Source organism: Ictalurus furcatus, chromosome 11, assembly GCF_023375685.1.
Source record: "Ictalurus furcatus strain D&B chromosome 11, Billie_1.0, whole genome shotgun sequence".
NCBI classification, from domain to species: domain Eukaryota; kingdom Metazoa; phylum Chordata; class Actinopteri; order Siluriformes; family Ictaluridae; genus Ictalurus; species Ictalurus furcatus.
In genome coordinates, this window is record NC_071265.1 from 23,555,642 (window position 1) to 23,578,014 (window position 22,373).

Below are 22,373 nucleotides of genomic sequence, written 5' to 3' on the forward strand. Positions count from 1 at the left end.
CCCTAAAGAGCGCTGAACTACAGTACCCATCAGCCAATGCATGTCACATGACCACGTTACATGTCCACTGTTCACCTGTTTCACCCAAATCAACACTATTATTTAAGTTCTAGTATTTCTGTGTCTTTTTGTCAAGCTTCTATTGCTGTCAGAGTTGGGTATAATGCATTACAAAGTAGCACGTTACTGTATTCTAACTACTTTTTCTGATAATGCGGTAATGTACAGTAACATTTTAAATTTATGTAATATGATTACAGTTACTGATGTCAGAAAAATTATGTTACTTGCGTTACAAGTTTACTTTTAAGAAAACAATATGAAGTAAAATGCATTTTTAAAATAAATCATGTTTTGCACAGCTGCCAGGGGTGTAACCTGGCCGGGGCATTGGGGGCTGTAGCCCTGAAGATTTTTTCTTTAGCCCCGAATAATTCTCCACTTGGAGCGGTTTGCCACTATGTAGCTGAACATCAGTAAAAGAAGACAGCGGTGTTGTAATTTTATATCTTCAGTGAACGGAGGTGAGGCTAATCAGACAGGGTTTACAGGAAAATATGTGGAAACACTTGTGTCTTATTGGCTGACATCTCTTAGTTCTACCAAACGCTAAATTACACAGTCAGTGTGAGGAAAAAGATTGATATATGCCAATTTATTTTTTTAACCATTAAAGGGGAAACTGAAACACTAACATGCTCTGCTGCTGAGCAAGAAAACAAGGTATGTAAATGTCTATATGAGTTCCAGTTTACGTGAACATGATATGAGAGAGCATAAGGAAAGATAATGTACTTAGATAATGCAGGGCACTGTAGCAGCTAAACCTATACAATAATAGCTTAGTTGTGTCTCCCTTGGCTAGCGACACCAAACTAGCCGAGTTAGAAAAGTTTTATATTGTATCTGTCTGATATTCCTACAAACAGTGACAACACCCGAGGCATGTTTAATGATAAATCCAACTTTTTCTGATCATGTCATACATTGACGTGTGCTAAAATTACTGAAAGAATTTTAGGTTTGATAGGTTTTGACTCGATAGTAAAGTAATTAGTAATCTGATTATTGTTACATGCAGTAATCAGTAATGTAATCAGATTCCAATTTTAAAGTAGTAATTAGTAATCTGTAGTGGATTACTTTTTTTGAGTAATTTACCCAACACTGATTGCTGTTGTGTTACTTTGCCTACCATATTTCTGCTCAGAGTCTGTATGTTTTGCTGTTTTGTGTTTACCCACTGTTTTAGTTGCTGTTGCGGAAAGTGAGGAAATGGTAAGTGGTGAATGAAGACTCACGTGAGTCATAATCTTCCAGTGAGCAACAGAAAACGCTCTGAAACACACAACTGGATGCACAACTTCAAAGTTCTCTGAAACTCACAACTCAACAAACAGAATGGCAAAAACTGAGGAAAAAATGTCCATCTGTAATTGCAGAATACTGGAACTACAGAGATGAGATCTCCAAAAGCCAAGGCGAAAAGATAATTATTCTGCAAGAACTGAGATCAGAAACACTTCAACGAATACACACTGGGCATATGGGTATGGAGAAAAGCAAAAGGGGCAGGAATCTTCTGTTTTGGCCAGGAATGAGAAGGCAGATTGAGGATATTGTTGAGAAGTGTCATGTTTGTCTCCAGCAACACAAAATCAATTTAAAATGGCTTGATCCTTCCATCCCATCATGGGAAAGAAATGGCAAGTCATTGCTACAGTCCTCTTCACATGGAATGGAGAAGTCTATGTAGTAGCTGTTGCCTACTACAGCAGATTTATTTATTTATTTTTGTTGTGTGTGTGTGTATGTGTATGTGTGTGTATGTGTGTGTGTGTGTGTGTTTAGCTAAAGAGACTTCATTCCACCACTGCTAGCTGTCATCCAAAATCTCCATGCCACCTGAGAAAGTGATCTCAGACAATGGCGCCCAATATAGTTCACAAGATTCTGCTATTTTTTGTAGCAGCATGGGATTTCACACACACTACTATGCCAAAAGAAATGGCCTAGCAGGCAAAAGTGGTGCAAACAGCCAAGTCTATTCTTGTCAAGGCACAAAATGAAAAGAAAGACCCTAATTGGCATCTATTAGAATACACAGATGCACCTGTAGACAACTTTTTTCAAGTATTGCCAATACAGCACTAATACAGGACATTGATGTGCTTGAAGAATGTGTTTGTTACTGCCGACATACACTCAAGCACACACTTACCTAAATGTGTAAAATGTAAATTATGTAGATGATAAAACACAACATATGTACACATGTTCCAAATGTTAAATGCTAAATGTCAATATTTACTGTTGAAATGGGGGGAAATGCTTGGAGGGGATGAATGGTGGTGCGCTGTCACAACAGCCCAGGACAGTACCCCTCCCTGCCAGCAGAGGTCAAAGTCACCTGAGTTGTGCTGTGATGTGCTGTTGTTCTCTTCCTATTCTTACTTCATTTGTACTTCCTGATCATGGCCCATGTAAGCACATGGTTTTCAGTAGGTTTTTGCAAAGTCTTACCACTATTTACAGAAATCTGAATATAATTTTAGATTTAGATCCTTAATAAGCGTGACCATGGCAAGTCCCTGAGATGAGATGAGATGAGATGACATGAGATGAGATGAGGAACAAACCTTGAGAGCAACCAGACTTAAAAGGGAACCCATCCTCTTCTGGGTGACACCAGATTATTGTGATTATTAGACATTACACTTCCACAACTGTATGCTATAAAGTCAATACTGAGTGTGTTGAAAGGATCCTCAGTGTGAGCATCAGAGTCATATTTGATTTCATTAGATTTTTTAAGCTTTAAATATATATTATCCCAGTGATGTTATCCACTGAAAAATGAATGTTTCTTGGGCATAAACTGCTTTTAGTAAGTGCAATCTTTATGCCATTCATGGCCATCTCTAAAGTGTCTGTGTGGTACAATCTTAGGCTATCCATGTTGGCCCATCCTCAAAAGCAGCATGTGTTTCTCAGGTTGAGGAAACTCCAAGCAGATGTAGAGCATTAGGATAGATCAGGCAGGTCCAGATTATGCCTGCTCTGAAGTTTTGATGCCTTAGTGCATATGACCTTCCGTTTCTGAGCGCACACTTTGGGTTGTGTTTAATATGGACACGCACATAGATTCTCATACCACAAGTGTGGTTCGTTACAAGAAACTTGGTTATCTTAGTCATTCAGGTGTGCCCCACTTCATGCTGTGGGAGAGAGGTAGGATGGAACGATTTAGTTTACGGTGTTTAAAATTAGCCACAGCATCCTTCATTTCTGCCTGGTGAGCTGTGTTTGTGCCAGCAGGCAGCACTGGCCATCCGTCAGCCCATGCCCGTCTGTGCCACAAAGACGCATCATCAGTCAGCACCATGACCCTGTCAGTTCACGACAAAGACGCAACCCATGAGAGCTGCCTCTTCACAGGAGCAACAAGCCCAAATACTCATGTGACTCATTTTCAAAAATACACAAGCAAAATACTGATACTGTACACATGCACAAACTGCAAACAAGTATTGACATCAATTGTTTTTTTTTTCATTAACACAATTAAAGAAGACAACTTTGTGATATAGTATCAAGTAACATTTGCTGTGAGCAGAGCAGTGGGGTGAGCACTGTTATTTTTGCAGCTGCTTCAAATTTGTATCATATTGTTATTTTTACCTAAAAAAAAAGAAAAAAACACTCAAGCAGCATGTCTTGTAGGAGGTCAGCAGAGTGCACTCATTAGCTAGTTGCTACTGATTCAAAATCTTGTTACCATGGTAACAGTCTAAATATAGAAATTTCAAAGAAGATGCAAATGGTTTCTTAAAAACATAAAACATAAACAAAACACCAACAAAAAAAATTTGTTTTAATCAGGGTAACATATAGCATAAATCAATAAAAATATGTTAACGAATAGTGAAAGTGAAACATTAGAATATCTTCTGGTTATGCAGTATGCAGAAAATACAGTATGTACAATAAAGTAAAACTAGTAATTAGAATAACAATAGAATTATTCTGCGCATACTCCACTGGATTTTCTGAGGGTAACTGCCCTGGATGTGTTCAGGAGTCTATTTTACATATTTATATCCAATTCCCAGTGTAGGTCTGTGCACTTACACATGTGCCTTCATTAATGCTTGTGAAGCTCACTACTGCCTTTAGCTAAACCATCAACTAGCATGATTGCTTTTAGTGTCCCATATAAATGAGAAAAACAATAATTTTACACTGCCTCACTATCATGTCCATGATGTTTGTGTTATTTTGTAATGGTGCACACAGGGACCAAAACAATGGATCGAGAATTTTTTGGATTATGGCACTGCGCAAGACTGGGACTGAAACCTAATATAGGCCTTGCACAGGTATATGCTTATATTCTGCAATTATCCACAGTCATTTCAATGGAAATCTGTATTCCATGTTATAATTTTGAGATATTTTGTTTTCCGTAAATTTAGGTGTAAGGCTATGTGGCAAGTGTAATATCAATCGATGAGGAAAACTGGGGTTACAGATGTGGTCAGAGGGGGGTTAAAGGGTTAAAGATTCGGTTGCCCTTTTCAATCACATCATAGGACTTCCTACTGTCAGTAACCAAATCAATATCTCATTACTGCATGTCTTTCTCACACTCTCGCTCTCTTTCTGTCTTTCACTCTCTTGGTTTCCTTCTTTTTTCTTTGTCTCTCACTCTCGGGGCATTGGTACATGTGGTACATTGTGTCCCTCCACAAAACCTTTCATAGGTCAAAAAAAGACATAGAACAGGTTTTTAACAGTGAATAAGACAGTTGTATCTGACAGCCCCTACTACCACACACACACATGCACAAACAAAAGATTGGAAATGGTCTCCATTGCTTCACAGTTTGATTGCTCAGACACACATAGCTAACCTGACACAAAAACAGGTTTTCTTACTTTGAACCTCTTCATTTCAAGAAAAAAAGGGAAGCATAACAGAATAAATAAAAACAAGCTGAAGGAGTGATATGGAATGATCAATTTTGAATATTGTAATTATTATATTTTGTGGGAGAATTGTATTTTTCCATGTAGTCACTAGGCAGTTAATGTTATCTGTATACCATGAAAGTCACATTGTTTTATTTCAGACTTTTTAAATGAGCTGTAAAGAGAAGCACAAACTCCTATTTAGCAGTCACATCACTGTTGCTCCTCATGACATTTCAACTAATTAAATACCAATGATGTGACAACCAGAAATGCTCTGAATTTTAATATGTTGTATTAAGTTGTATCCTATATTTAATATGCTGTTACTGAAGGTTTTTAAATAGAACGTGTGTGTGTGTGTGTGTGTGTGTGTAAACTAATTAAAGTAATACTTTGAATTACTGTAAACATTTTTTTAAATTGGTTCATGACAGGTTAAACTATGGTCAAATGGAAATGGGTCTCATTTATTAATCTTTTAGTAAAGTTTGTGTAAATGTTTTTGTATGCCAAACCAAACAAAATTCTCAGAAAGGCTGATTTTCTTCATTTTTGTGTGCGTATGTCGATTATCTGTAAAATGTAATGCATGTTCCTGACACAGCTCATTTGCATTTAGTGATGCCCACACAACTCCATAAAAGGTCAAGTGCACAGAGGGCTGAAAACATGAATGGAAAGAAAAGGCAGAAAGGCAGAAAGGCAGAAGTGGAAGTTATTTTACTTACTTCTATGCCAATTAGAAAATATTTAACACTGTAACAGCACCTGAAAAGGTCAAAATCTAGAGATAATTTACAGAAAAAGTGCATTAGGTGTGAATTAAATGAGGTGAAAAGAAAATGGTGTGACATGAAAATGGAGGAGAAAAAAGATCTACACTGTAACCAGGTGATCATGCACACAGGGAAACTGCTATTTTAAAATAGTTTTAAGTGTCTTTACAGTGTTAAAAGAAGATGCCGTTGCAAACAAACTGATTTACAGTATAAGCCATCTTTCATACTGGACCATGGAGCAATGGAAGAAGGTGGCCATAATGGCAACAGTATGTTCTTATGTCAGTGACCTCTTTCAGCAGGATAATGAGCCCTGCCACACAGCTTAATAATTGTTCAGGAATAGTTTTAAGGAACATGACAAAGAGTTCAAGGTGTTGACTCGGCTTCCAAATTCCTCAGATCTCAATCTGATTAAGCTTCTGTGAGATGTGCTGGACAAACAAGTCCGATCCACAGACGCCCCACCTTGCAACTTACAGGACTTAAAGGATCTGCTGCTAAAGTCTTGGTGCCAGATATCACAGCACATCTTCAGAGGTCTTATGGAGTACATGTCTTGACGGGTCAGAGCTGTTTTGTCAGCACAAGGGGGACCTACTTAATATTAGGCAGGTGGTTTTAATGTTATGGCTGTTCAGTGTATAATCCATATTATAAAAGTGCAATAATACACGCAAATTATATTATTTGAAGTCAGTCGAGTCAAGGTTTAGATTAATTAGTCTTCTTATGCATAAATTTAATGCATAAATATTAACTTCCAGTTAAATTTAAAAAAACGAAAGCAAATCATTGGTCCTTCTGCTTGTTAATGTAAATATGCTGGATTTGTTTGTTTGCTTGAAAATATACTAAGTGCCCTTCCACAGCCTTATAGACTGATGTGAGACTACTATAAACAAACACTAGTGTTAAACCCAAACCAATCCCAAATCAGTCCATAGTTTAGTCCTCAATCCAGCTCTCAAATCAGCCCTCAAGACACTACTCAATACACTGCTCATATCAGCCCTTAACCAGTCCCTCAAGTCAGTGCAAGATAACCTTGAGCCCAGTCCCCACACATCTTAGCTGTCTACCAAGCCGTCAACTCAGTCCTCAACCTATTAATTAGATCCTCAATACAACTCTATACTCAGCTCTCAAATGGGTCCTCACACTGAGCATATACTTTGCAGTTTATGAATGGATATGAGAGTCCTTATATTGTGTAAGTGTGTAATTGAGTCCAGGTGACTGTGTTCAATAATCTGAACATGGGTGATGGAAGTTGTAATATTAATACTTAATTTATTTATTTATTATTATTTTAGCTCATCTTGTTGAACAGGATCAAAGTATTCCCAAAGTGATGACTGTAGGGTGCACAGGGCCAAACAAAAAGAATGGTGGGGACGTTAGGGCACTTTGACTAGCTACAAAATTATCAGGCCTGAATCACATAGAAAGTTGACATTATTTGGAACAGCAGGTAAATCACCAACACAGGAAAAGTGAAAGAACCAGCTATTCCCCAAGTGTGATTTTTTTATGCTTGGTTATGTCTCCCCATGCCTTAATAACAGTGCCAATCCTGTCAGTTGAGGAGACCTGTCATGAGTGTCATGAACCTGCTGTTTTAAGTAATCCCACAGTATATTGATCGGATTGAGGTTTGGTGATATAAAGCATAAAAGTCAAATCTCTGAATCCAACAAACCAGGCTATGGTAGGTCACATTCGTCCAGGTGTACAGCATATTGACATCATCCTGGAAGCTTGGTCCACGGAAACTCATTTTAATTAATCCACAGAAATGTTTTGTCTGGGAAGCTTGTTTTAATTTATTTAATCCCCAGTAAATATTTCAACAAGGAGATGAATGTCCTAATAACATGCATTCCATTTTTCTTCTGTGGAATTTCCAATTTCCTGAATGGACCTAAAAGCAGAGAAACAGTACTCAAATGTATTCAGCATAATGTAACTTTTGAGCTCTTTTCCTTGCTTATGAATTTTTCAAATAAAATGTGAGAGCTTACTTTCAACTGCATTAGGCGTTACAGAGTCCTTATCCATGATGTTACTCACTGTTTCTTTGACCATCTTCTGTTTGATTTTTGTTTGTATAGAACAAATGATTAGAAATGGTAAAGCAGGCCAGAGTCCATTAGACTTTCTGAAAACACTCCTCTATCTTCCTCTGACGGTTCTACCTGGATCTACTTGGCGCCTCAGTGCACACTCTAAAGTAGAGCTCTACACCAGAGTCTGATGCATAATACAGACATGATGCTAAGTCTTCATCTCTGATTGCCTTCAGAAAGGAGAGCATAGAGGCAGCTTTTAGCCACTGACCTGCAGCATTAAAGGCCTCGATGATGTCCATTGGTGTTCCTGTTTTTCAGAGCAGCTGTTCATAGACCTTGCCTATGATCATACAGTATTGTGGAGCTGCTTGGTGGTGTGCTTACTGTCTGCTGCATTTAACATTTAGATTTAGATTTAAAAATGTACACTGCAACTTTAAACTGTTATTTGACATCGCTGTGTAAATATTTCAGAATGGCCCTAAATGTTCCAAAAATGTCGTACAGAAAATAATTTTCAACTTTTTACATTTGGCACAACATAGTCATGGTGCTCTGCAGTTTGTTCTTAATTCTTCCAAGACATCTGTCCACATGACCGCTGGATACGGGAAGTGTGGCGTGAATGTGAAACGCTGCAAAAAGAAAACATGACAACTACATTAGGCAAGGGCAAATAGGTGATTTCCTTTTAGTTTGCTTCCTTAGAGAGAAAAATGTCCTTGGCACGTATTATTTTTATGGCATGATACATAAAAGCTGCTCTCATGAAAACCTGCCGACCACATCACGTAAATAGTAAATTTATGGCATCATATTTGTGCGTGAATAATAGATGCATTATACTATCCTGTCTTCTGCCTGATAATAGATCAGACCCTTGTGTGCATGCATAGACCTAATCCATTACTACAGATTATTCCTCCATCACTTGATCTCATACTCTTTATTCATTTAGCATTAATAGATTCAATGCAAAAGTAAAATGCATTGGTCAAATGTGCATTATAGATGATCAGCTAATTTTCAGTGTTTCTTTTGTAGCACATCTTGTACATCATACCTTTCAGCATACAAAAATAAAATGATTTCTGAATGCACTGTACTTTGAGAAATGTTAATATTTCTCATGTTGCAGTCTCAATAATTTAACCTTGAGCCCCCTATGTGCAATATTGTTCACATTTGTGGGTAAAACAAGTGTATTCATAAGTCCATTGGGAATTCATGGTAAACAAGATCTGCAAACTCTTCACTGAAGGTTCATTACAGTCATGCTCTGTTAGGCAGTGTTGATCTGTAGATGAGTGACATTCATCAGTAACTGGCTAGTTCGTGGCAAAGATTTAGTGAAGGAAGAGAAAGAAACTGCAATGTGCACTGAACTGTGCTCTTTTCATTATCCCGCTACCAATCAATAATAGCTGCATCTCTTGCCAACAGAACAAGACACACACACACATACACACACACACACACACACACACACACACACACACACACACACACAGCATTACCTTAGAGAGGGGAAAAAGAGAATCGGGGGATTCTTTTGGCTCAGACTGAGGATAAGGCAGTTAATTCTCACAGAAGGCAATCTTGTATTTCTTTTCTGCAATGGCTAAAGTATGAACAGGGTCAATATGCTGTTAATAATGATCTTCTGCTTTGAGCATTGATTCCTTCATTCATTTTCAGTTACTGCTTTATTCTGGTCAGGCTTGTGATAGATCTAGAGCTTATCCCTAGTAGCAAAGCAGGGATACACTTTGGATAGGATGACAGATAATTGCAGGGCAACTGAGCGTTGTTGTCCTCAAACCCTTATTCTGATATATATACATTGAGGCGGACGAGTACCAGAACACCAAAGCCCAGAGTATTTGCTCTACACCAACAGTGAAAATGTACTCCCTATGTGTGTGTGTGTGTGTGTGTGTGTGTGTGTGTGCAGTATATATATAACATCACTGAATATTTACTGCAAGTCCTTTCTCTGAGCAGCTTTAGGCTGACTGTTTTCTATCTGAAATGTTAACATGCTATGGTCTAGTGATGACCTATCCTATTAATGGGACACTATCTTCCTAAACATTGCAGCTAATCTAATAGACTCAATTTTGTTGTTTTGTATTTCGGCAGGAACTAAGTTTTGTAGGAAGGGAGATGTGGGAATGTAGTCGGTGATCACTGCTTTATAAATTCAGTTTAATGTGCGAACCTGTGTTAGCAGGACTGTGTTATTTAATAAAAGAAACATAATGCCCTCTACTGGCCAAAAATGTAAAAAAAAAAACAACAACAAACAAACAAGTTTGTTCCCTTTGAAAGGGAACATTTGAAAGTTGCATTTAGCATAACAGTATGGGAACGCCTTGTGCGCGTGACCGGTATCTGAAGCTTGTGTAAAATCATGCCTCTACTTATAGGCCTGCCATGATCAGGTGACGTGGCAATTAAGCGCGTCACATGATATATATATGGCACCTGTGAACCACGCCGCCAGCCTTATTATCTTCAGCGAGACTGCATGTCTGTTGTTTGTGTGACAAAAATGCTTCATTTCTACTTGATATTTTCTCAAAATCTCTGAACTTTTCTATCTCTTTTTTAGAGGAAAAGAAAGGTAAGTAATGAGCGAGAAAGAATTCAAGAAGTGTGTTACGGCTTGCTCCCGTTTCATCACGGGGAAAAGTGCACACTTTCTGGGTGAAGCGTTAGCGGTGTAGTATGCTATGGCAGCCTCGAGAGGCTGTGCATGGTAACGCCTACATTAAGCAGCTCAGCTCGCGACTCGCGCTCTTCTTGAAAAAAAAACGGAAGCCAAAGTGAGTCGGGTTTCAGAGCCTCGCGGATCTGGGCCGGCCGCTGCCGAGGCAGCCAGCCGTCTCAGGTTCGGGGGATCTCTTATGGATCCGGAAGAGGACCCGGAGACGAGCGCTGCTCTATCTCTTTCTCTGTCTTCCGGGTTCGGCTCTCCGCTGGATTTTGGTTACCCAGTGAAAGTAAAATCCCTCACACTGCAGAAACTCCCCTGTCTTCCAAAAGTTTATGACAAAATCTCAGGCTTCTGGGGGAAAACCACGCATAAGCCATATTCATAACCCCACGATGTTGGATTATTCGGCCATTGTGAGAATGAACGGCATGGCTATTTAGCTATGCTCAAGGTGGAGGAGGCGCTTGGGAGCTACCTCTCTCCACCGACGGCAGATAATTACGGGGGCCGGATTGCATCCAAGCCATGTAAGGCCACCATGGCATTGGTGGGCAAGCCTATGCAGTAGTAGTCTTGCTTGGGGGTCACTGCAGACAATGACAGGGTTGCAGGCCTACCAAGCAGACCTGCTGAGTGAGCTCGACATATGGCGGCATTAAAAAAAAAAAAAGCCAGTTCCTTCCCTGTTGTCTCAAGCTCACCCGGGCATCCACGAGTGGAGCCTGGGCCAGCACTAGTGTGAGGGAGACCCAGAAGGCGAGTATGGCAGCCCGCCAACCCCCGGAGACAGCCAGGGTAACTGGGCAGCCACAGTCGCGGTCTGCTACTAGGCCTGATCTGAGAACAGTCATAAAGGCCAAGCAGGCAAAGAAGAGTGGTCCTGAGGGGCCATGGAGGGATGTATCTGGGGCCATGAGGTTGTTAGGGCAGGTAGCCCCCAGTGCTACTGTAAGGCCTCCCCTAGCCAAGGCGGTCCCCAGGTTTTCAGTGTTCTCTGTCACAGAGCAACGAAAATCTGATGCTTCCCTCCAATAGAATGTGGAATAGTTAACATCACTAAAAGACCATTGGGCAGCGTGCAACTACTGCCAAATGTGTCTCCATGGGTTCTGTCTACTGTAGAAAGGGTTACCGGGTCCAGTTATAGCTCGACCCCCCCCGTTCACAGGTGTGCTCACCACAGCAGTCAGCACAGACCAGAGCCCGACGTTAGCGCAGGAAGTAAGCTCCCTTTTGGACAATGGGGCCATAGAACATGTATCCCGTTCCCGAAGGGAGGGAGGTTTACAGCCATTATTTCCTGTTCCGCAAAAAAGTGGGAGTATGTGGCCAATTTTAGATCTGCGTCATCTGAACCGTACTCTTCGGACATACAGGTTCAGAGGCTGATGCTCAAACTTATCGTGCCACAGATTCAGTTCGAGAACTGGTTTGTGGCGATAGATCTAAAAAGTGCATATTTCCACATAGGAATATCACTAGCTTTATCCCCTCGCACCTTCACAAAGTGTATGGATGTCACTCTGGCTCCATTGGGACTCCAGGGCATCTGTGTACCAAACTACCTGGACAACTGGTTAATTCTAGCACGATCCAGGGAGCTGGCGGTTCAACATCGAGATGTTGTTCTCGCCCACATGAAGAGCTTGGGGCTCAGGTTGAATCTCAGAAAAGTATGCTTTCCCCGGTGCAGTGGACAACTTTTCTAGGGGTTATAGGATTCTACTACGATGAGGGTGTTTCTATCCCCAACATGCGTAGTGTCAATCCTATCAACACTGAGCAAGATAAAGCTGGATCTTGGGAGACTTTGGGGTGGAGTCCACACATGTGGCCGAGGTCACATCTGTGTGCTGCTCCCCCCATCGCTCTGCTCCCACAAGCTCTAGCGAGAGTTCGCCAAGACAGTCTGCTAGTAGCACCTTTTTGGCCAGCTCGAACATGGTTCTGAGGAATAATATCCCTGCGAGATGGCACTCCTTGGGAGATTCCCGTCTGCAGGGATCCACTGTAGACCCAGTAAACTGTGCAATAGCTACAGTCCTGGAGCTCCTACAAGAACATTTCTCAGCAGGGTGGGCTCCTTCTACAATCAGGGTTACGTGGCCGCCATTTTGGCCAGCCACGCCCCTGTTGAGGGAGCCTCTGTGGGGCAACATCCTCTAACTTCAAGGTTCATGCGTTGTGTCAGACGGCTGAGGCCCATCTGCAGGCCGCGCATACCTTCTTGGGACCTTCTGTGGTCCTGGAAGGTCTGTCGGGTGCCCCACTCGAGCCCCTAGAGTGGAACTACTGTCTCAAGCCAGAGGGCTGATTTATCATCCTCGGCCAGAACTACGGAAACTGTGGGTCTGGCCCCTGGGGGGCACCAGCTCATAGATTCTGGTCTCACGACTGAGATTGTAGAAACCATGTTAAATGCTAGAGCACCATCCACAAGGAAATCGTATGCACTCAAGTGGCAGCTTTTTGTCTTGTGGTGTGAGGAACGTCAGCTAGACCCAGTGAACTGCGCAATAGCTACAGTCCTGGAGTTCTTACAAGAACGTTTCTCAGCGGGCTGGGCTCCTTCTACAATCAGGGTTACTTGGCCGCCGTTTCGGCCAGCCATGCTCCTGTTGATGGAGCCTCTATAGGGCAACATTACCTAACTTCGAGGTTCATGCGTGGTGTCAGACGGCTGAGGCCCATCTGCAGGCCGTGCATACCTTCCTGGGACCTTCTGTGGTCCTGGAAGGTCTGTTGGGTGCCCCATTCAAGCCCCTAGAGTGGATCCCATCCACAAGGAAATTGTATGCACTCAAGTGGCAGCTTCGTCTTGTGGTGTGAGGAATGTCAGCTAGACCCAGTAAACTGCGCAATAGCTACAGTCCTGGAGTTCTTACAAGAACGTTTCTCAGTGGGCTGAGCTCCTTCTACAATCAGGGTTACTTGGCCGCTGTTTCGGCCAGCCATGCCCCTGTTGATGGAGCCTCTGTGGGGCAACATCCTCTAACTTCGAGGTTCATGCGTGGTGTCAGACGGCTGAGGCCCATCTGCAGGCCATGCATACCTTCCTGGGACCTTGCTGTGGTCTTGGAAGGTCTGTCAGGGGCCCCATTTGAGCCCTTAGAGTCAGCCTCTGAGAAGCTTCTGACTCTAAAGTTAACTCTTTTACTGGCCCTGACATCTCTCAAGTGAGTGGGAGGTCTACAAGCTCTCTCTGTTGCCCTTTCCTGCCTTGAATTTACCCCTGGATTAGCCAAGGCCTTCCTGTATCCTAGGCCGGATTATATTCCTAAAGTGCCTACATTGGCTGCCCACCCTGTGGTGTTGCAGGCTTTCTGCCCTCCTCTGTTCCTCACACCGGAACAAGAGAGGATGCACCTGCTGTGTCCAGTAAGTGCTCTCTGTACTTACGTCCACCGCTCCGGGCAGTGGTGTAAGTCGAAGCAACTGCTGGTCTGCTTTGGCAGTGACAGGAAAAGTGATGCTGTGTCAAAGCAGCGCATCTCTACTTGGATAGTGGAAGCAATCTCTAGGGCTTATGACACGCGGTCTCGCCACGCCTCTGGGCATAAGAGCTCATTCCACTAGGGTGGTCACCTCCTCGAAGGCTTTGTCCAAAGGGGTATCCTTGCAGGATGTGTGTGCGGCTGCAGGGTGGTCTACGCCACATACAGTCATTTGTTATTACAGCCTGGATATCCATTCCACCCCGGGCCCGAGTGTCTTGCAGTGACCCTCGGGCTTGGGTATTTTTGAACAGGCCGTACCCTCGGTATGACGGAGTGGGTATTCCCGTTCCCATACTGTCATGCTAAATGCAACATCGAAGTTCCCTTTGAAAGGGAACGTCGGGGTTACGCATGTAACCCTGTTCCCTGAGAAGGGAACGAGACGTTGCATAGCACTGTCATACCAGGGCAGGCCTGTGAATTGCGTCTTCGCTTCAGATAATAGAGGCTGGCGGCGTGGTTCACAGGTACCATATATATATATCATGCGACGCGCTTAATTGCCACGTCACCTGATCATGGCAGACCTATAAGTAGAGGCATGATTTTACACAAGTTCCAGATACCGGTCACACACACAAGGCGTTCCCATACTGTTATGCTATATGCAACGTTTCGTTCCCTTCTCAGGGAACAGGGTTACATGCGTGACCCCGACGTTTTTTTGTTGTTTGTTTGTTTGTTTTTAAGTTATGGTGATTAAAAATCATGTCATTCTTGTGTTAGTTATGTTAGTCTGAATGATATTATGGAGGCACAGAAAATTACAAAAAAAAAAAAAAAAAAAGCTAATTTATTAGCCTTAAACATCAACCAACGACAAGAAAAACAAATATAAGTAACAGGGCCAAGTCTCTACAAAATACTTGGGTGATACATTATTTAAATGATATTTAAAAATGTTGGGCATATAAACACATACATTACATAGAATGAATGTTGGGCATACAAACACTTCATTATCAGTACAGTGAGTATACCGTAGTTAGAAAAACAATGCAGTAAATAAATAATACATTCATAATTTATAGATTCCTAGTTTCATATTAGTCTCTTCAAACAGATAAACATCTTACAATCAGTGGTTCAGGTACTTGGTTCTCCCTTTTCATGCTGGTTGGACCGTAATGGTTCTGAAGCCACGGATAACTGTGTGGCTGATATCCAGTCTCAGACTTGCGTGCAGCATCTTCACACCTACCATCTTTGGTGTAAAACGTACTACATTGTTCATGGTCTCTCTGGGCTGCAGAAGTGCAACACTGTAGTAGAGAAGAAGAAGATAACAAGTTTAGACAAGAACACAGTGGACGTACTATACATTCAGTGTCAATAATGTAATTTTTACAATTTGGTAAAATTGTGATACTCTATTTGGAAGAAAATGAATAAACAAGTAACTGGCAGAGATCATATACACAGACACAGAATACAGATGGTATAAAAGTTGTTGGTTAGTATTACAAATAGTTTGACTGCAGAATTCATGCTTTCTTTAATATGATTCTGTGTATGTACATACACTCAATACCTGAACTTTGTTCAGTACAAACATCCTGTTTCATCTGCATGTCTAAATTGCATACATATTTTACATACTGTTTCTTTATGTCACATGCCAACAAATAAACTGCCATTTCTGATGGTTTAGCATATAGTGAAGATGAAGAGTTACTTAATACTGACAATACTGAAGTTTCCTATCTGCCAAGTAGTCACCGCACCCAGTTTAGGCATGTACTATATAGTTATTTAGTGGGTGGAAGTTGACATCATGAAACAGTTCTTTTTTTTGTTGCTCTTTCTCTCTGTGTATGACCCTTCAAGAAAGAATGCACACTCATTAATAGCTTCTATTCCAGTGAACTTAACTGGCCCAGACAAGACTGAGGTTTAACCTTTTGAAAGTGGTGCAATATTCACAGTAACATAGTGTCATGACAAGCACTTTCACCCCTTTATTCCAAAGAAAAGAGATGATCTCATTATTGCAGCACATTCAGGAAGGCAGGTTGCAATCAGTGCAGAAAAGAATGAGATTAGATTGAACTGTAGTAAACTGCGACTGAACTGGAAAGCTTTTCACATACTTGATGAGCACTTTGTCCTCCAACAGGCCTGAACCGGCTACTGTCAACATGCCTCTCACTGCCACAGAGAATGGGTTGGTGAATGTCACCATAGCAACCTGGTGTCTGCGGGCAATGATAGCGTCCTCATCAGCAACCTGGACAAAGCAAACAGTGATATTGATCACACAAGGATAGACAGCTTTCCACAAGTTTGTAAGTAAACAATTCCATTAAACATTTAAACTAAACTTTAACGGTAATTGCCAATGCTTGATAAAGTAGATTATAATTATAGCACTGAATTTTTTTTTAATTTACAATTACTTACTATATCAGCCTCTATGCAGTGCTTCTTCAAAAGTAGATGTGTATATAAATGTGTAATCAAAAGAATACATAATGTAAAGACCTCTTTTTCCTGTAATATGTTTTTAGCCTGAATCTCGTACCTGTATGTGGATGACTGGGCTGGCAAAGTTAAACTCTTCAGAAGCCAGGACTCTCTCCTGAGTGGCCGCATCCATTATGACTGCTGCCAAATTGACTAGCTGCTCATTCCCCAGTGCTGAATACTGACTGTATGAGATCTGGTGCTGTAGCACTTTACCTGAGTAGAGAGCAAGAGGAAAAAATATTAGACTGTTATTCATGAATATACCACAGAAATTTGATTGATTACACAATTTCTCTCATTTTCTAAGTAATATTGCTCTACTGCAAAATATTCATTACACAAATGCATTACGTTGTCAGAGACGGACTGGGTTGGTGATGAATGATAAGCCACTGACATGTTTCTTTTCACACAAAGACAAAAGGTTAGTATGGGTTTAGTAAATACTTTCCTTCTTTATAAACATACCACAGACAATCCGGCTTACAGTAAATGAATAACTGTAGATCTACTGTTACTGACCCGCTGAAGTAGTCTTTTCAAACATGTATAGATTAAACATTTCACTAAATTTAGATTTAGGCTAAATCTGATTTATAGAAATTACCTAAAATGAACATAAATTCTACACACTTGTACAAACACATACTTCCATGAGGAGCAAGCTGGATGATGTTATTGGCCTCCCAGAAGGTATCAGATGGACTGTGGTCATAACACTTTGCCTGAGCATTGACGTATTCTCTCACTGTCTTCATAATATTGCCACGATTAGTCACAGTGACTGAGAAGGAGATATTTTCTCCTACCACAGGCACTTGAATGAGGTTCAGCTCTACAGAAAGACCTTGTGCTGATCCTGCGCACAAGCACACACAAACACATACACACACACATACACACCCACACACACACACACAAAACAGTCAATGTTTTATCAGTCCTATCTCAAAAACAGTAAATAAAATTAACATTGATTAAAAAAAGTAACAGTTAATTATTCATTAAAAATATAATAGAAATAACAGTAGGAAATGATAGAGGTTACCATGGTTGTTGGCTAGAGGAGGTCCTGGCACTGTAAGCAAAAATATTCAATAGTTAATAAGGCCTTTTTTTTTTCTTTACAAATAATATATATAGTTTCATTACTATAAAATATCATATCAAAAGGTAATATTACACAGCAGGATAGGCTGTACTTAGGAATGCACTTACTTGGACTTGTTGATCTGACAGATGGCTGTAGAGCTGCGTTGTTGGGGGAAAATATATTTTAGCAATTTAGAAACACGTTAAAAAAAACAACACAAAAAACAACAATTAAAAATATATCCCTCTATCTCACTCTCTCCCTCCCTCCTATTTTACCTTTGGTGTGTTTGTAGCTAGAAGTAATATCCTGTGGTCGGTTGGATCCCATGCTCTTGGTGCATATGAGAGAACCCACTCTGTCCGTCTCAATGGTGTAGCCCAGTACTTGTGTTTGGCGCACAATGTACACATACACATCAGCATTAACTTCAGCGTAGATGAACGGTGCATCATAGGCCATGTCGAGCTGACGCTCCCGAATGGCTTTTACTGGGGCAGGACCACACCTGTATACTTCTGTGATGAGATGTGACATGGGATGGGTAATTCAGCATTAAGTACTGACACAATTAAATTACTATACCCGTATGTACTATTAATATCAAATAATAACTATAACTGATTCCAGAGATTCATGATATGCTTCAGCCAAAGAAACAAGACTGACCTCCGCTTTTCTCCTGTGGAGTGGGGTCGACCACCTGCCAGCCATCAAATCCTGCTTTCAGATCTCTTCTCTTCATCCAGCACTCCACCCACACGTGAAAGTTCCTGCAAGGAATATATAACAGGGTTTAATTCCCAAATCTTTGGGCATATTATAATTAATGAAATCAGAATAGTAAGGCTATTACAGTAGTGTAAACACCACTGGCACCAGTAACACCCAACTCACCAGATGCTGTCACGAATACGTGGCAGCTTTTCCCCTTTCTCAGTGTAATACTCCTCGATCACCAGGTTTCCATTAGTGTCATGAGCTGAGTTATAGTTGGTGACCACACGAGTCGGGATTCCCAGTACTCTCATTACTAATGAAGACACAGTTTTTAAGGATGCATTTTCCACCCAAAAGCAGACATTTTATATCTTTCTCATCAGCATTGAAGGCATACAGTATTCAGTACCTGTGCACATGACAGCAGCAAAAACCCAGCACTGTCCATATTTAACAGGCCTGAAGCCAGATTTGGCCCACTGTTTCAGAATGCTTCCACTGCCTGTCCACTCTGACGGGTTGACACCATTGCTGTAAGTCTCTGACCAGTTCCCTTGCAGCACACCGCAGTCATCATTACTATTTATCTGCTCAAAAAACCCCACTGTCAGTACGCAGAAAAAGAACGGAGACAGACACAGGAAAGAGGAAGGAGAGGACGGTGAAAAATTGCTCACCATAGCTGAGATGACTCTGCTGATGTAAACAGGGTCAGCGCGATTAGCGTAATCACTCTTCTGGTTTTTCTTGTGTTCATTGCTCACCTGCAGCAGCATCATACAGATCTCCAGGATACCACTCTCATACTGAAAACATACATAATAAGTTAATCTACTGCACCTCCACCCACAGACCCTGAATTTGTCTATCTGGCTGGAAAGATCATGTTGAGGAAGGAGTTTACCAAAGGCAGTAGTAAACGCAGTATAAAACCAGGCTGTATAAAACCTTGCTACGTATTTCCTCTTACAGTGAATGTCAGGCATCGATCAACTTTTAATATAAGCCTAATCAATTTAGTTCATGATCAAACACTATCTGTCAAAATGTCTGCGATGTATTGGGCTGTCTCATCATCATAATCATCAAAACAGAGAATAGCTGACATGCTCTGCTTCTTAATATGTTTATATGACCTAATTAAAAGACAAAAAAAATAACCAACAGAACAGACTGAATGTAGCATTCGACTAGAGGTTGTAACTCATAATTCCTGACCTCCTTTTTTCATGGGAAAAACAAGGAAAATGCTGCCTCAACTCGAAATTCCTACTCTAGAACTCGGGGTGGTCTCCTCAATTTTGAGTTCTTCCAAGTTCAGCAAGTGATATCAACTAACCGTGGCTGTGCATCACATCAGCAGTAAAGAAAGCAGCATTTCTTATCTTTAAATTACTAATGCTGTATATACATTAAGTACTTGCTTTAGATCAGTCAACAGAGAGACATGTTAACTTGATAAATATATAACATTGACTATACAGACTGCTGTATAGAGTATTTATTTGTATTTGAGGAGGTAAATATACATCACTCATCACATTTAGCTTGCTAGCTTGTTGCTAACAAAAGACGAACATGGAGGCGTCCATGTTTTTTCCCCACTTTGTAGGTTGAATTGCTCGAACAGAGCTCGAAAATTACATCCTTCTGAGCTCAGACTTAAGTCAAATGCTGCATGATTGATTATTTTGGAACTGATATTGCATCAACAGAGATCAGTCAAACAAGGAGACGATGATGAGGCTTGTGTTTAAATGCTGCTAGTGAATTTGAACTCAGGTGACTGTTATGGATGATGCTGATAATTAAAGAGATAACTCATTTCCCATTAAAAACTTAGAATTCTTTAAAATTTTACAGTAATGTTTTACAAAAATAGATTAGGTTATAAATGTAGATATAGGAATAGCATTTTGTGATTGAGACATCAATTTCAGTTAAGGATAATCTATAGTTTTAAGAACTATATATAATATACAGTGTCAAAATTTGACCATGTGAAGAGTTTTCGCCAGCAGCCAGACATATATAGTAAAGTGTAATCTGGGTAACCAGTTAAATTTTCTGCTTGTACTGTATCATCAATCAATATAATTGTGAAAGTTAGAAAAATGGTCTTACATTTGAAAAATCACCAAAGGTCAAATGTCAAACTTATCCTCTATCATTCCTTAAAGTAACACACTGAATCTGCTCTCACCTGATCAAAGCCCCATGGCCTAAAGATGATGTTTTTGGCCGTGCCCTGGTACAGCAGGCCAAAGTCATTCCTCACATACTCTTCCCTCTGGTTTTCTTTAGGTAAGTAGACAGCATCATCTAAAAAGTACAGACACACACAACTTCAGTCACTTCACTACTGATATAAACTTTGAGACAAAAAATTATGAGACAAATAAGTGTATTGTGTAGTATCAGAATGGTTCAGCGTACTGTATAGTGTAACTTCACATGCAGAAGATGAAATGTTTGCATCTTCAGGAAAATCCAGACTCACCTGTGCACCAAGGATTACAGAGCAGGGTGAACTGTCCAACCCTACAGCTGTGAGAGCCATTGCGGGACATGAGCAACAGATGGAGCTGATACACTCCCACGATAGCAGTGGGAGGACTGTACACATACACAGAAGCCTTGTGAGGGGCGCTGGGGTCCAGCATGCCCTGCTGAAAGTAGGCAGACCACTGGGACTGAGATGTGGCTTTGGAGGAAGTGATGGGAATGTCACAATAAAGGCAATCTGCAGGGAAGAATGAAAAGAGGGAGGTTACTCATCCATCCATCCATCTATCCATCTATTTTCTGTACCGCTTATCCTACACAGGGTCTTGGAGAGTCTGGAGCCTATCCCAGGAGACTGGGGGCACAAGGCAGTGTACACCCTGGATGTGGTGCCAACCCATTGCAGGGCGGAAAAGGTTATAGATTGAGAGAATGGCAGTAGGGTAGCTGTTTGAGACCACTTTTTTCACGTCTAACATTGTTGTGATATCATGAATTTTATATAGAAAGTAACAAATGCTAGTAAGCAGATGTTAGTACTGTCATCTAGGTGTTTCAATCAATCGATCAATCAATCAATCAATATTTTAAATCCTGAGCCTTCCTAAAAAGTGTATTAATGGAAAGATAAAGGACATAGAGAGAGAAAAATAAAGATAATTCAGAAAGATAAAGGAAAAAGTCTCTTATACAGCCAAAAATGTGGATTCATACCTAGTTCTGTTCTGAGCATAAGGTGATCTTTGCTTAACATATAAGGTCCACTGAAGCTCAGTGTGATTTTAAAGGGCTCTCCCCTCCTCACTACTAGAGAAGTGGAGTTCAGCCCTTCTGTCTTGTGCCACACATGGTTCTGAGCTTCCTCCAGGCTAGCATTCATAAGTTTCAAACCTGCACACACAAAAATACAGAACAGTAACAAGACGATGATTTTAAAAGGACATTTTTAAAAGTCAAGCTTAAATTCAGTTAGGCCTTAGCAAAATGTTGTAGAGAATACATGATAATCTGTTTATGCTTAATCTAACTGTATAAATATTCAACAATTATATGAACGTATCATACATTACTTATCAAAAGCAAAGCACATTACATGTACATATACATGACAGAATTTTAGAAGCTCACCTTCCATTAGTCAGTGTTGTGTTTCTGTATAATGCTGTTTGTCATAAACTCATTCCTTTATATCACCAGCACGATGCCACTCCTTTCTATGCAAAAACAATCCTAAGAATTTCTTGTGTAACCAAGTACAGGGTGCAGACGCCTGCCCCAGTGACGCCTGCCCTAGTGCTGAAGTCACACATTGCATGTGTCATACTGCAATTATCTTCCAGATATAAGATTGCTTACAATTTTCAGGAGTAATTTGCTATCATGGTGTCTTGCAATTAACAAAGACGTGATTTTATCCAGTTTGTAAAATCTGTGTATACTCTTCCCTAAAGCAGCCATCGACCAACACTTGGGTGGGGTTGCTGAGTGTGGGCTTGTCTAAGTTTCACTGGAACTGGTTCAGACATGATTGATGTGACATGCCCTGTT

The 22,373-nt window shown here is 40.8% G+C and overlaps 1 protein-coding gene across 3 annotated transcripts; it reads right to left on the reverse strand.

Moving 5' to 3' along the window:
• Positions 1–8,140: 8,140 nt before the first annotated feature.
• Positions 8,141–22,101, reverse strand: tgm5l (transglutaminase 5, like). 3 transcript variants are annotated; one of them, XM_053636918.1, is made up of 15 exons: positions 21,954–22,101; positions 21,540–21,716; positions 20,821–21,063; positions 20,524–20,642; positions 18,730–19,126; positions 18,498–18,633; positions 18,270–18,373; positions 17,879–18,118; positions 17,726–17,758; positions 17,556–17,585; positions 17,157–17,366; positions 16,563–16,720; positions 16,132–16,268; positions 15,118–15,303; positions 8,141–8,460 (listed from the first exon to the last, which is right to left on the reverse strand). In XM_053636918.1, exons 1-14 carry the CDS (start codon positions 21,958–21,960, stop codon positions 15,150–15,152), a joined length of 2,145 nt encoding a protein of 714 aa, XP_053492893.1. In that variant the 5' UTR covers positions 21,961–22,101; the 3' UTR covers positions 8,141–8,460; positions 15,118–15,149. The 3 variants fall into 3 exon arrangements, with proteins under 3 accessions (XP_053492893.1, XP_053492894.1, XP_053492892.1); XM_053636919.1 differs by lacking the exon at positions 8,141–8,460 and having other exon boundaries at positions 10,138–15,303; positions 18,730–18,907; positions 18,998–19,126; positions 21,954–22,098; XM_053636917.1 differs by lacking the exon at positions 8,141–8,460 and having other exon boundaries at positions 10,138–15,303; positions 21,954–22,100.
• Between the last annotated feature and the right edge of the window lie 272 nt (positions 22,102–22,373).

What these genes read in the sequence shown, in the direction of transcription:
- tgm5l (XM_053636918.1), bottom strand. An exon ending in GGCCATGGGGCTTTGATCAG is followed by an intron (nt 19,127 to 20,523) that starts GTGAGAGCAGAT and finishes GTATGTTTTCAG; the next exon opens with TATGAGAGTGGTATCCTGGA. An exon ending in TGTCAGATCAACAAGTCCAA is followed by an intron (nt 17,586 to 17,725) that starts GTAAGTGCATTC and finishes TTTTGCTTACAG; the next exon opens with TGCCAGGACCTCCTCTAGCC.